This window comes from Lygodium microphyllum, chromosome 4, assembly GCF_053477565.2.
Source record: "Lygodium microphyllum isolate KBCC chromosome 4, Lygodium_microphyllum_v1.1.10, whole genome shotgun sequence".
NCBI lineage: Eukaryota > Viridiplantae > Streptophyta > Polypodiopsida > Schizaeales > Lygodiaceae > Lygodium > Lygodium microphyllum.
Window position 1 is genome coordinate 121555516 of NC_141138.1, and position 15330 is coordinate 121570845.

The 15330-nt window shown below is 45.3% G+C and overlaps 1 protein-coding gene across 3 annotated transcripts in view; it reads right to left on the reverse strand.

Moving 5' to 3' along the window:
- Window positions 1–422: 422 nt before the first annotated feature.
- LOC148037553 (protein ANTHESIS PROMOTING FACTOR 1-like) overlaps window positions 423–15330 on the reverse strand; it is a 36804-nt gene continuing 21896 nt past the window's right edge. For all 3 annotated transcript variants that reach the window (XM_087676498.1, XM_087676499.1, XM_087676497.1), the window contains exons 6-11: window positions 1814–1913; window positions 1619–1735; window positions 1282–1419; window positions 1124–1208; window positions 950–999; window positions 423–813 (exon numbers count right to left, since the gene is read on the reverse strand). In XM_087676498.1, coding sequence (XP_087532624.1) covers window positions 637–813; window positions 950–999; window positions 1124–1208; window positions 1282–1419; window positions 1619–1735; window positions 1814–1913 — 667 coding nt within the window. In that variant the 3' untranslated portion in view covers window positions 423–636. The remainder of the gene's footprint in view (window positions 814–949; window positions 1000–1123; window positions 1209–1281; window positions 1420–1618; window positions 1736–1813; window positions 1914–15330) is intronic.

Below are 15330 nucleotides of genomic sequence, written 5' to 3' on the forward strand. Positions count from 1 at the left end.
AAATACAAAGGTATATCCCTATCATAAAAAGGCTCATTAGAAATTGCCAAGTTCGAACATGCTTGGGGAATAGTGAGTAAAAACATGCAAGCCCGAAGGAAGCCACATTTGGATGCGATTAAGACCATAAACTGTTTCCCTAGGCTAGGAGGCAGATAGAGTTGTATGGCTAACACATGGTAGCTCTACCTGCGAGCTGATGAGCCTTATTTCGCATATAAGATGCAATGTTGAGAAGTCAAACGGCTACTCAAGGCCTGCCAGCATACAATTCTGCACATCTACCACTAGAATTGTTGTTGGATATAATGGCTGAGATGTACACTTGAAATGTACATCGTGGATAGTAACCAATTACAGCTCTCTCATATGATTGTTATTGACTCGTAAGGTGTAAAAAAAGAGGATGTGCAAATAATCACTGCACACCAAATTCTTAAAATTGCTATTAGTACACCAGATATTTCGTACAGTCCCAGTAGAGTGTACAGGATGTTACAGGTTCATGGGTGTTACAGTCCCAGTAGAGTGGTAAAACTAGTTCAGATGCATGTCTACTACAGGATTTGGCCCCTTCGCAAGGTATGCTGAATGTCAACACATTTACAAGGGTGACAAGAACTTAAAAGTTACATATTAACCAGCTTGTTGATCAGCGTCATTTGAATAAAAATCTGAATGAAATGGAAAGCTGAACTTGCTTGCATCAGGAATGTAGAAAGACAAAATTGTTGAAGCACTTGCAAACATCAAGCGTCTGGGAGCCCATTTCACAACTGCAGGGATTCCACCATAGCTTGGCCAAACCGCAACCTACAATCAAGGAAAAAGATGGGCAGGCATTCAGACCAAACACCATTTGCACAAGACCATGTGCCCCAAGTATTTCCATTAGGATTGCAGAACATAGACAAATCCCACAGCAGTAAAGCATGAATTAGGGACATACTTCCTGACCACTGATGGTGCTCCATGCATGAAGAGTCTGATCTCCAGAACCTGCATTCAAACAGGCTCATAATTACCAACATTGCATACAGCTTAAGCTGTCAAGAACTACATCACAGCTGCCAATCCTTAAGGTAGCAGTTTGCTTCATCAAAAGACCACAAACATAGGTAACCTGACAACACAAATTGTCCATCTGGACTGAAGGATGCCTCCAATGTGCCTCCATCAGGATCAGGCTCGAGGACAAACTCATGTAACTGTACCAAGCCATGACTCCTTTAGAATATACAGTTAGCACAAGCATAACAAATTCTGAGTTAGGAAAATTACCTGGACTCCATAGTACGCATCCAGAAGAAAGACATGGCTGTTTGTAGTTGACAACAGCAGCAGTTTCCCATCATTACTAAACTTCATACCAGATACTTCTACTGTATCTCCTGCTACTAGGAATGTAGTAAATGGACCCTGTTTGGATACAAGATGGAATTAGCATGTAGAATAAAGCCACAGATTTTACGTAACAGCTCTGAAAATATATGAACACCTCCATTTGCTGATGAGTAACAGGACCAAATTCCATTATCTAGGGTTCTGAATACATTTTACCTTAACAAAACGGTGTACAGCAAACAGCTCAATTGCTGGAAGAAAGCATAGATCATACCTTATCGAAATGGCGCGCATCAAACAGTTTAACTGTTCCTCCTTCCATTGATATCCCAAAAATTAGACCTTGCCTATCGTATGTGACAGATGGTCGTCCCCTCACTCGTAGCATTCCCTGCTTAGAGATGAGATAGTAACTAAACATGACCTAACACCAGGTGCCTCACATAAAGATTTAGTTAAATAATAATACCTGACAGAGATTGCTTCGTAAATCCCAAAGGCGGACAGTGTGATCAAGAGATCCTGATAAAAAGGACTCACTCGTTGGACACATGCTCAACGAAACCACCCTGCAAGAGTGAATACCTTATCTCAGTAATGGAATCTATTCAGCCTTGGTAACATTACCATGTCTTATGTTGATCTTGTCATTCATAAAGTGGTTGCAAGGATTTACAACTATGACCAGCATCAGCTATTCCACTCTTTTAAGTTCTTTGCAGGCTAAGATCAGTATTCAGACATTTTTGCTGGCCATCTCATGGGCTGCCCATTGATACCCTTTGTCCCCTGGTTTTGGGCCTCCTAGATAATCTAAACTATCAGTTGAGCACAGTTAGGGCTAGGGTTTGCCTAGGTTTTCTACTTAAGGTCGTTTTGCGCATTTTAGCACAGCAATGTGGTCATTTGATCATTGTAATTTCACTCATTCATCGAGTTCTCTCTCTTTTTTTTTCGTAAAAGGTAATTGTATTAATTACGAAAAAAATACAAGATTACTTGATTACAAGATACATGATGACACAAAGCCATCATGTGAAGAGGTTCTCTCTCTCTTTCTCTCTCTCTTTTTTCTGATTACAAGAGACACGAGGGCCCTAGGCCAACGTGTGGGGAACCCCCGTAGTAATGCACTAAAAAGGTTACACCAATCATGGCAACGACCCAGAGGCAATTGCCATATGCCACGGATGCAAATCCTCCTGAGGGAGCAAGTCGGAGTGTCGGATGAGATCTAGCTGCCAATGCAAGAGCCCTTTAAGCCTGGCAATATGTCGCGGTACATTAGAGGCCGAATCAAAGAGAAAAGCATTGCGCATGGTCCAAATGTGCCAGCATCCCCAATATCTGAAAAAGTGAAATAAGATCTTCACATGCAACAGTGGCGGTGTGGGATACTTCGGGCGCACAAAAACCCAATCGAAAGGAGTTAGCGAGGACCCCACCACCGCGCGCCAAATGTGCGACAAGAGTGACCAGATATTCTTGGCGAGTGGGCAAGAGAGAAAACGATGTCGGGCCGATTCCGCCGGTGTGGTACAGAAGAAACAATTGCCATTCGAGATGCGACGCTTGGCAAGGGCCGAGGCCAGAGGAAGACCACCAATCATCACCCGCCAAAGAAAGACCTTGCATTTGAAAGGTGTCTTATTTAGCCAGCCCTCCATCAGTGTTTTCTGCCACCATGACAGCGATTTCCGCAGTCCCCAAACAGTATTAGCTTTCTCACCCAGCCATTGGTGATCTTGAATGAGAAGATGATACACCTGATTAGTAGAGGCCTTTTCCAGACTCAGCCGGCCTGCAAGGTCCCAGTCCTGCCAAGGGCGATCCATAGCCAGGGCAGGAAAGGGTTGCCTACCCTGAAGCTCCGACGAAAGCTTTTCCCATAAATCACGGTATCCACGCGGGATCTTGAAGAGTCGCCTAGCAGTCCGAAACGATACGAGGACATTGTGAGTGGCAAGGGTAGCATCTGCAACCGACGTCACACCTAAACGGGCCATGCGATTAAATCTTGGTCTGAGCTGATGTTTATCTTCCCATGAAAGGAGTCTCGATACTGCCAACAATTCCAGCTGAAAGGAGTTAGTCTGCAAACGGTCCCCTACTGGGTGCCAACGGGCCTTTTGGAGCACCACTTTCCAAGAGCCGACCAAGTGCAGTAACAAGGAGGAAGAGGGACTGGAAAAACGAGAGTCAGCATTAAGGACATGCCACCAGGAGGCCCGAAGCCGTGTGTTACCATGGCGGAGCCCGCTGTCCTCAAGAAAATAACGGGCTATGATGGTCCACGGGTGATGATCCACACACATGGCACGAAAAAGGGACCAACGGAGAGCTAACATATGAGTGTGTGCATCCAGAATAGCTCCACCACCCATGCGCTTAGGGGTACATGCATGTGACCATGAAATCCACGAAATGCCTGCCTGCAGTGAATCCTTCTTCCATAGCATGAAACGGATGGGATGAGTGAGAGCCTTCAAAGTAGTAGGCGTCCATGGCAACAAAGGCAGGAAATGCGTTAGCATTGGTAGCATGATTGTCTGGGCCACTTTGAGGCGGACATGGAATGGCCACGCTTGCGACTTCCAATACATAAACTTCGCCGCCAGTTTTTGTGAAATCCACTCCAACACGTCTTTTGGCCGTACATCCACCCCCAATGGGTATCCAAGATGCCTGACAATGGAGCCACGGGAAACCACCTGGCCTTGCCAGCCTAAGGACTGTAAATCGGGCTCCGTACAACTGAGAATGGCTGACTTAAAGGCATTGATGCGAAGCCCAGAGGCCTGACCAAAGAGTGTCCAAACATCTAATGCCCTTCGAATGTTGTCCCTGTCCGCCTGCAAAATCATAAAGGTGTCATCAGCCAAAGATTGGCTAACGAAGTGCTGACCCAACGGAAGAGACAGCCCGTCCAGCTGAGCAGAGGCTGCCATGGAGGATAACATTGAAAGGACCGGGTGAGTCGCCAGGGCAAAGAAGAGAGGGCTCAAAGGACAACCCTGTCTGACCGAGCGTGCAAGGACAAATGGCTCTATAACCCCACCATTAAGCATAACTCTGGAGGAAGCCGCAGCACTAATGGTGTAGATCAATCGGGACATCCGGGTACCAAAGCCCATAGCAGACATGAGATCTCCAATGAAAGACCAGTCCACATAATCAAACGCCTTTTCCAAGTCCAATTGAATCAATACCACTTCCTGACCGGAGTGCCGCGCATAGTCAATAGCCATTTGCACATTTAAGATATTATGCAGAATGTTGCGGCCCTTAATGAAACCATATTGGAGAGGATGCACAATAGCTGGAAGGTGCTTGTGAAGCCGATTCGCCAGCACTTTGGAGTAGATTTTATGCATGGAGCCCATCAAAGAGATTGGTCGCCAGTGTTGCAGCTTTGACGGCGAAGGGACCTTTGGAATTAGTTTGATAAGGCCTTCTTTCCATGAGGAGGGCATGACCCCTGTTTCCCAAACCTACTGAAACATGACCACCAATGGCTTCACCAACTGCGTGGCCGAGGTCTGAAAGAATTCATTAGTGAGACCATCCCAGCCAGGACTTTTATCCTTCGGCAAGTGCAACAAAACATCCATAACCTCTTCCTCGCAAATATCCGCCTCCAAAGTGGCTTGCATATCAACTGGAACCTGCTGGCGGACCAAATGATAGAAGACCGAGCCGGCATGCGTAACCTGGCTAGAAGGCGAGGAAGAAAAACCAAGAATTTCCATAAAATAGTTTCTGCACATAGTGACAATGGTCTGCGGATCAATGACCATGCGACCTTCCGAATCTTGGAGTCTAGTCATATTTTCGCGAGCCGGAGACGCATGCAAGGCGCGAAAGAACTTATGAGACTGGCAGGCACTATCTTCCAATGTGTCAGTCAAGTTGTGCAGCTTGGCCTGTTGATAAGATTTCAACTGAAACACTTGAATAAGATGGGCCAACCGCCTCTCCAGTGACAGCAGAAAATCATCATCTGGGGAATCCAGAAGCAAGGAATGGACCAAAGCCAGTAAGTCTTCTGCTGCATGTCGACATCAGCGGCAAAGCGAGGCATGATGGATCCCATACTGTCGAGCAACCCGCTGCACATTAGAGAGCAGCCGTGCAAATGAAGGCAAGCCCTCAGAGGCGAAGTCCAATAAGAACCTCTCAATCAACTGCTGCATATAGCCCTGGAAAATTGAATGCTTCAAATAAGAGGAGTTGAAACGTAAAGGGAGCCTATCCAGCAATTGCACAAAAGGTGCAATAGATTGTGCCCGCATCTCAAGCTGGAGGGGGAAATGGTCCGACAACGCATATTGCTGCAAGACCTTCATTTCCAGCATCTCGGGAAGAAAATCATCCCCCTGCATGATATACATTCTGTCCAGTCGCGACCAGGTAGTTGTATATTGTGCGGAATGAAAAGTAAACCCTGAAAAAGAAGGGTGAAGCCACAACCAAAGATCTTGCTTGAGTACGTGCAAAGCAAAGAAACTCCACACCCGGCTTTCCGGCGTATCCATGACCGAATGCCCTGAAGTGGACTGAGAAGAGTCAACGCACATATTGAAATCTCCCATCAAAAACCCCCTTCGGCCGAGTGACATGGAGCCCTGCAAAGTGGACCAAAGATCCGTCGGGATGCGGGATCATTTGGAGCATAGAGACCCAACAACCATAAAATCTCTCCTTCAAATAAGACTTCGATCACCAGAAAGCGGCCCTGCACATCATTTTTAACAAGGACAGGCTGATATTTCTCATGGACAATCATCAGCACGCCCGAATAGTGCGTAGCATGGGTCCCTGCATAAAACAGACGGAATCCATGACAATCCATCACTTTTCCTACTTCACCGTGACTTTTGTGCTCAACTGCACACAATACATCCCACTGGTTCTCATGCAAGACGGTCCACATGGCATGTTGCTTATGGCGAGAGCAAATGCCTCGCACATTCCACGTGGCTATCTTCATGTATCCTCAAAGAAGGAAGTCAGGAACGAGGCGCCTGCTGCCTCGATTTCACCTTTTCCGCGAGAGCATCCAGGACCTCCTCATCCATAAAATCAGCCAATACTGCAAAAGAATTCTGGCGACCTGCTTTAGAGGTAGAAGGGAAATCCACTGCCTTGGGAGAGGAGCGAGGATAACGCCGATCCCAGGGTGTAATAACATTACCTTTGGCATCAAACGCCAGCTTGGCAGGTGGGCCTTTGGGGCCGTCGGTATAGGCTCTCCTTGGAGACTGATTACGGGGGCAGACGGGGCCGTAGGACGCGCAGCCTGCTGTGAAGTGGCCATTTCTTTCCGGCGCGTATACGTGCGCATGGAATCCTGGGAAGCAGTAGGCCCAGGATCCGCCAGCCCTGCATCCAGCTTTTTACCTTTTTTGGGACGTGCCTCAATCCAGTCAGTGCGACGGGAATCCACACTCAGGACCTGTTGTTTGCCTTTATCCATGACATGAGGAGACTGAAGGGCTTCCTGGGGCGTGGCATCAAGCACCATGTCATCCTTGGGCAGCACAACCTGCGCATCCTCCGAAGACGGTTGCCTTTCAGGGCATTTGGCCATGAAATGCCCCAATTTACCACATGAAAAGCAGTGTCCCGCAAAGTTGCCCCATTTTAAGCAAAAATACAAAGGATGCATGCCCGAACAATTGAGGCGAAGCCATGCGGGCCTTTTCCTGGCCGTGTCCCATAGCATGCATAAATGGTTGCGGTTCATCGCCCTGAGGCTTGGGGGAACCAGCACTGTTCCCACAACCGCCATCGCATCCTTCAACATGGGCCAATAGACCGCCGGACAATTTTCCACCTCCACCCACACCGGGCATTCGCATTGAAGCAGACGCTGGAAGTCGGCCATGGGGCGCCATGGCACAACATGGACCAGGTGGCGATCAAAGAATAGTGGCAACTTGGACAGGAGCTCAGCTCGATGCGTTTCCGATTTCAACAGCACCTCATAAAAGCCGCGAGGTCCAAGGAAGATCTCCTCAACAGACTCCCCTTGCAATAGATGGTGCAACCACTGGCGAATATGCGAAAGCACTGGGATCCTGCCAGTGAAGAAAAGTATAACTGCACGGTCATAAAACACCGAGAAGGATCGCAAGACTGATTTGGGGTCCACCGTGGCTTCCAGCACATCATCTGTTCCCGCAACAGAAAAAGATTCAGTATTATGCTGGACATAATCGCCGAGCAGAGTATTGGCAAAGTCCAGCAAATGCTCCCAATCAATTTCCTGCGAATCCACAGGATCAGAGGCCACTTGCGCATAGGAGCGTTCCGAAGGACTCATTGGCTCATCAGAAGTATGCTTGGAGCGTTTGCCGGCAGGCGGCAGTTCAGAACTCGGCGGCAACTCCTCCGTGCATGGCACCATATCTTCCAGCTCCTCTGCATCGGAATCAGGGCCAAGGGCTGCCACTGTCTGGTCAAGAAAATCCATATCCAAGCCAGCCATACTGCTGTCTTCGCACTCGTCCTGGCAGGGGGCGAGCTAGGTTAGGTGAGGTCGATCCTGCGCAGGGTCGGATGGCAGGTCCCCAGCTTCACGCAGGGTCCAGTCAAGCCTGCGCTGCCCTGGGGGAAGGGGCCAGGCGGCACGCAGGGCAGGACGGGTGAAGAAATCACAGGGCAGGGCGGCGCAGCACGCAGGCAGGTCAACAACGTCACGCAGGGGGTGAGGAAGGGCGACAGGGCAGGGGGCGACGAAGGGCGCGCAGGGGGTAGCGACAGGCGACAGGTCAGGGCGGCGCGCAGGGCGGCGCCAAGGGCGACCGACGCAGGCACATGTGCGCTTGCTCTCGCACTCTCTCTCTCTCTCTCTCTCTCTCTCTCTCTCTCTCTCTCTCTCTCGCACCTGCAGGAAACAACGGGCTGCCCTGGACGAGCCAGAGAAGCAGAGAAAACACTGCCGCAGTCAGGTCGCGGACAGGTTCGCCATCGCCATCCTCCCTCTCTCTCTCTCTCTCTCTTTCCAGTTCTCTCTCTCTCTCTTTTTTTTTTTTCGTAAAAGGTAATTGTATTAATTACGAAAAAAAGTACATGATTACTTGATTACAAGATACACCTCTCTCTCTCTCTCTCTCTCTCTCTCTCTCTCTCTCTCTCGTAATTGGTTAATACAAAAAAAAAGTACAAGATTACAAGATGCAAGATCGCTCTAGGCCATCATGTGCTCTCTCTCTCTCTCTCTCTCTCTCTCTCTCTCTCTCTCTCTCTCTCCCCAAAAACCCACCCACCAATCATGGTGATTTGAGTACCATTGACTAATCAGGTGTGCATGCACCATTACTCCAGACCTTGGCCAACAGTGGTATCAAAGCCACCATTGCTCACAACCGGTACACACAGCCATGGCCATTGAGCTTCAGACTTAGCCAGTTGCACCCTGAGCCATTGGCCTTGTGCCGGCTCTTATTCTGCCTTGGCAATTGTACAACAATCAACAACTGCTGCTGCCACTCAATGAAAAACATTCATTGTACAACCACCAGCTGATGGAAGCCTCTACAGGCAGCAGTACCTCTCAGCATTTGCTGCCACCTCTGCAGCCTTGACTCCACTCAGCTGGCTCAACGCCCATTCACTTCCAGCAGGCAACCTCCAGGAGCACCACCTCAGTTGACAGATACCACCAGCCTGCAGAGTTCTACTCACCACCCTACTGACAGAAATCGCCACCGCCTTAGCCAAGTATGCCACCTGTCCACCTGATGAACACCACCCCCCAGCTGCAGTGGTAGCCACCTGGCTTCTCAGCCAATGCCGGCCTGCAACTCTGAACACTGCCTGTGCAATGCCGGCCTGCAACTCTGAACACTGCCTGTGCAGAGCCTCCAGCGCCTCAGCAGACAGCAGCCAAGTCAATTATACACTGCGCCTGATTGCCTTGGATTGGTCACTATGCATCAAGGAGATCATCTCCAGGCCTGTTGGAGTTGATTCGCATCAACATTGAAGACAACCTGTACACTTGGGGATGTTTTATTTGGCATTCGAATCAAGTACCTGCTGCTGCAATCTACTTGAGGAAGTTTACAGCCTTCAACAACTTAATTTGCCCTTCATTTGTCCGCCAAAATCTCCAGAAAAAGAGATTAATTTGTATGTTTGACTTCAGCATACTTTCTTTCTCTCCATTTCTTCGAATTGCCAACAAGAGAAAGGCATATTATGTTCTTCAATCCAGCATTCCAAGCTGCCAGCAAGCTATCATTTTTGTGTTTGGGCACCCTTCCCTTCCAAGGTCACATATTCTCTCTCTCCATTTATTGGTCATTATTATTTGCTGATCTCTCACAATGACCAACAACAACAACGATCTGTGATCTTATTGCCTCATTAGTGAAGCGAAAAGACAGTAAAGAAAGCTTGCGATCAGCATGCTTCTCTCTACAATGCATGAAATTAGGCTCGTGTTACTTACTTTTGTAAACACCTCAAAGACCTTCGCATGGATGGAGGTAATATGGATTCCTATTTGACACAAGCACTAACGACCTGAGAGAACAACCATTAAATATTGATGAAGTTGTTCCAACGGTCAGCTTGTGCATACTACACTCAATGGCTTGCCTGAGTCGTAATATTGTACGTGGCACTAAGCAAAGGCTCATTTCCCACACACCAGCCCCACGAAGAGGTAGCACTCATGATACCAAATCATACTCTTTTGTAAAGAAATGGTAGGGTATGCGCATAGAGTGTGTACAACAAACACTGTGACACAGAACTTAGAAACATAGAAGATGAATGAAATAATGAATCACACTCAATGCTAATACAATGGAGGAGCAAGTCTCAATGAGGTGAGTAGACTTGAGTCAATAAGAACTAACATAGAAGATGAATGAAATAATGAATCACACTCAATGCTAATACAATGGAGGAGCAAGTCTCAATGAGGTGAGTAGACTTGAGCCAATAATGCTAATCAAAGCTCAAAGATGATTGCATTGTCCTGGCTGATCAAGCTGCACGACCCATGGATGAGGATGCTCTATGGAGAGAGTGAAACACAATACTCCACGTAAGGGGATATTGGAGAAGACACCGGGTGATGATGGACAGCAATGGAGGGAGCAAAACGCAATCCTCAAGAGTTGTAGGTGATGAAGATGATAGATAATCTCTGTAATGATGGCTGCTATCAAGGCAACTACCAGGCAGCCAACTAGAGGGGAAAACACATAGATGGCCGCAGAACAGGACCTCCAAACATTCAATACGTTAATAGAGACCAAATTGGGAATTGATGCAATACAATTAAATTTTAATGCATGTAATGACTTTGGTTGTTCAACATCTTCTACTGACAGCCCTCTTGATGTCAAAAGAACTGAAACTGTCAACTTCACTCAGCATACAGATTGTACTTTTTTTGTTCAATGATCCTTCTTTTCATAATGAGTGTTTATTAGTCTCTGATGTTGCTTCAACTTGGTATTCTGAAAGTGGTGCTTCTAAGCACTTGACATCTCACAAAAAGTTATCTCATTCTATCTCTATGTACCTAGGGGGGCGCTATCATGTGTGCCAAGAATGCCTCGTATGCCATCAAAGGCATTGGCATGTACAGGTCATCATAGTTCCTCACACTCCTATGCTCTTGCAATATGTTCTTTATGTGCTAGGTATCAAGAAGAATCTATTAGCAGATATCTTAGTTCATGTATGCATTTGTGCATGTCCCAATGGGCTCGGCACAATAGAGTATTATAGGTATTTTCCTAGTGCCTCCTTTATGAGGTTTTTGTAACTTTATGCTGGATAACCTGATTATTATTATTTTATTCAGCTGACCGACCTGATGCATGTTTCACATTATTTTATACCTATATATTCAGGCTCCCTCCTCCTATGTCAATCGATGATCTATGCACTTCCATTATAGAGATTGCATATGGGATACATACACATGGAGCATATCCTCCACAATTTGATTTATCCTTTCGATCTCTCCATCAGTTTCAAGATGCTCCAAGGACGACATCGACAACCGAGTTTCCAGATTTTGGAAAACTGTTTGCCAAAAATGGCTAGTGAACTTACGATCCCTCTCACTAACTATTTCGTCAGGCAAACCATAAAGTCTATAAAGATGTTTGACAAAGAAACCCATCAACTCGTGACGTTGCGAGATGTTGCACTTGCCAAGTTGGACAAAGGTTATACATCACTTGGAGCACTTGAGAGGAAATGTACATTTGTTCAATTCTAGAAACCCCAAACTAAATTATGGCTATTTGATACAATGGTTACCCCAACCTTGTTATATGGATCCCCAATATTGGACCTAGGTCTTTGCAAAAAGACTTGGAAGAATATTGAGAGGCTACTAGTAAGGATGATCGCTTGCATGATACAAGCAAACCATCAGTATTTCATGAGATTGTTACAACAAAGATAGGAGCAGTATTTGTGGTTATAAAGGCCTTATTTCAATCAATGCCTACTCACAAGGGATACGAAAGCTCCCTAGGTATAAATATCCACGCTTGGTATTGACTTCCTCTAGATAATGGAGAGACACATTGCTAGTATGCAAAGATGTACTCGTGGTTTAAGACACACGAATTACAAATGGATACACTCCCCAGCAACGATTCAATTTGGATTGCACATGTTTAGATCTCACTTATACAATGCGGAATCAAGTTATTAGATCAAATATTTTCAAGATTGGCACAATTCAATTTGGATTGCCCATGTTTAGATCCCACTTACACAATGCGGAATCAAGTTATTAGATCAAATATTTTCAAGATCGGCACAAATCGTCATGGATACATCCCCCAAAACATCTCAATACAAAAATGGCACAATACCAAAACCATTTCTTGCATGTATCAACAAAGGAATTCATAATCAAGCCAACATATATATAGGCGTGCATCTCTCCCATGGAATACATAGTGCTATTGGACATCATCACACCAACTGAAGATTGAGACATGATGGATGGTATATACACATGTTCAAGGATGCACACATTTGCCAACTATGGCACCAAGAGGTTAAGTCTCGCAAGCACTTTATTTGCACATGTACTATTTATCATGAGATCGGAGGAGAGTTCGTTGCCTTTTCCAAGATGGATTTGGGCCTCTCAATAGGGTGATGCAATACGAGGATCAAATATGTTGGGGATTGTTATTATTAAAGTTCCAAACATAGAGAGAGAAACTTTTAAGGAGCAAGACAGAGACAAAGGTAGAGCCAGTGAACTATAAGCTAGAGGGTTCTTACAAATTTCCATGGTACTAGCCCCAAAGACAGCTTGCCAAACACTACCACTATAGCAGCATTGTCTCACCATTCACCAACCAAAGGAGTCACAACAAATCAGGCAATCACACTTCCTAGAGCGCAGAGCCCTTCACCCCATTGCTATGCTCAATACCCTTACCTAGAATGGAGGTCTTAGATCCAATTGCAACAGTATGTTTTATGAGATTATACACTATTGTCCACAAGCCTATGCTTCTCCAATGAAAAAGAAGTAAGAGCAATCTCCTCAAAATCAAGGAGATGGATAAAGATTGATTCTATCGTCATGGCTGATGTAGCCTTAATATATTTGGCACCATCCGTGGCTCCAAGCTTCAAAAGGGGGTATTTCTAGTAGCAACACTTATCTTCAAGATGTGTGGCTTTCCCAAAGTGTAGACACTTGATCTTTCCTTTAGATGTCCCACCCTTCTTTTCCTCCTAATCCTTCTTGTTCTTGGCCTTCTTGTCCTTCTTGTTGTCACCTCCCAAAGATGAACCTGCTGCAAAAGCATGTACTATGGATCCGGCTCCATTGGATCCTATCTCCTTATGTCTAGCATCCTATTCCAAAATTGTTGGCACAAGCTCCTCCCAAAGAATGGTATCTTGAACGCTAGAGATAAGCAACTGGGTATAGAAACCATCATACTTTAGAGAAGGAAGGTGAGTTAAAAGAGTCATATCCATATCTTTAGATGATATCTTCATGTTAAGAGATGCAAGCTCACCCCATAGTTCCTCCATTTTGTTTATATGATCCATCATGGAAGAGGAATCATCAACCAAAAGCATTCAGAGTTTCTCCTCAAGAATAATGTAATGTGTAAAGGACTTGACTTCCTACAAAGAAGACAACTTGGTCCAAAACATTTGTGGAGAGAATTCTTCTAACATGTACAAGGACTAAATCATGACAACTCACAAGGAAGGAATGGGCTCAAGAGTTGAGTCTATCCCATAGAGCTGTGACCCACCTAATCAACTATTGATCCAATATTGGGATACTTCACTAGACGATAGATGGGGGCAGTACAAACTACTCCCTTTGGTTTTGGCAAAGTGGCGCACAATTTAGATACCTTCGATTTATGGGATTGGGGGGGGATTGGGGGAGTGTATGTGAGATCATAACCACTCCAATCTTTTGGGCTTGTCAAAGTGCTAATCTCTATTGGATCAAAGCTCTGATCTTTGGTCTTCTTTGCGTCCATCCTTGCTATTATGACGGTCTTGTTGAGCTAAAAACTGCATTATATACCAATTCACTATTTACTACAGCCCCAAAACATGCTTATTACCAAACGTTTCACTAAATGATTGCTTTCCTAGAGAGTGTATGTGTCCCATACACCAAACCCTGAATTGAGAGGTTCCACTCAACTATAAATAGGAGGCAACATGTCCACTCAACCTATCTCATGTTTTCAAGTTCTCCTTCAGTGGCACCTACATCTCTACTGCTATCTGCACCTCTCTGTGGCAGATACCTCAGATTGTGATGGTGAGCAATTGCATCAGCTCCTAGCAATCAATCCAGCCCTCTTGACCTTGGGATCCTGCAAACAGCAGCTTTCCAATCTGTCCACATTGTTTCTAGCCATCGCCATATGGACCCCTATGGTGTGGACGTCACGAGAATAAGTGAATTTTCCAAGCACAAGAACTTTGTAATGCTTCTAATTTTCTATAAACAAGAATAATCAAATGGTCTACTTCAAAAGCTTCACAGCCTGCTCATCAAGTTTGTTTTTGAGGAATCTAAGTATTTTCTTCATGAAAAAACATTCCATGCCACCAAAACAAGGAAACATCAATGAATTTTTTCTAAGGGATTCTAGGTGGTTGGGACCAATAAATGCAAAATGCTAATAAACACAGCAAACAACAAAATCTAGAAAAAATAGCAAGAAAAAAAAAACCCATAAGTAGGTTGGAAAAAAGAAATCTTAACTAGGTGAGTACGGAGTTAAATTTCCATGAGGCCGGATACAACTATGTTTTTTAATGATTGAGGAGAGTACAACACACTAGGTTTGCTATGAGAGCAAGACCGCAATATAATTGTTTAGGTCAAAAGTACATAGCAAAAATGCAAAAATGCAATATAATTGTTTAGGTCAATATAATTGTTTAGGTCAAAAGTACAGTAATACATCCTTTCATAGGTTCAAACTGCAACTACTAGCTCACTGATGACTTACTTGTACCGGTCACAGGGCAATCCAACTACTATTTTATAAGTGAGACTACTCAACCAGGTGTTGAGATTCAGACAATCACACCCACTGACAGCCTCTTTGTATGGACCTTCAGGGCCAAGGATATGCAGGCTTACCTATCCCATATGCACAGTGATGCCTACTGCAGTTTACTACTTTCCTATAAAGCATTGTACTTGCTTCCTTTTCTAAATGCAATGATAGTACTCTTTTCCTTCCAGTAAAGTGTCAGTGTCATTGTCCACACACAAGATTGTGTTTATGAGTTCAAGTCTCAATCTTGAAACCTAATTCACTTGTGTGAAAACCAGTGTCTAAGTCATGTCTTCATGAGTCCTCTCTTTACCTTCCGTCCTCCATAACTGTTGCTATGCTCTAGATCCATGAATTTTCACATGGTATCTAGTTTGCCTATACTAGCACTACTATATGATCATGGTTTACCATATTGGTCAAGCTTTCT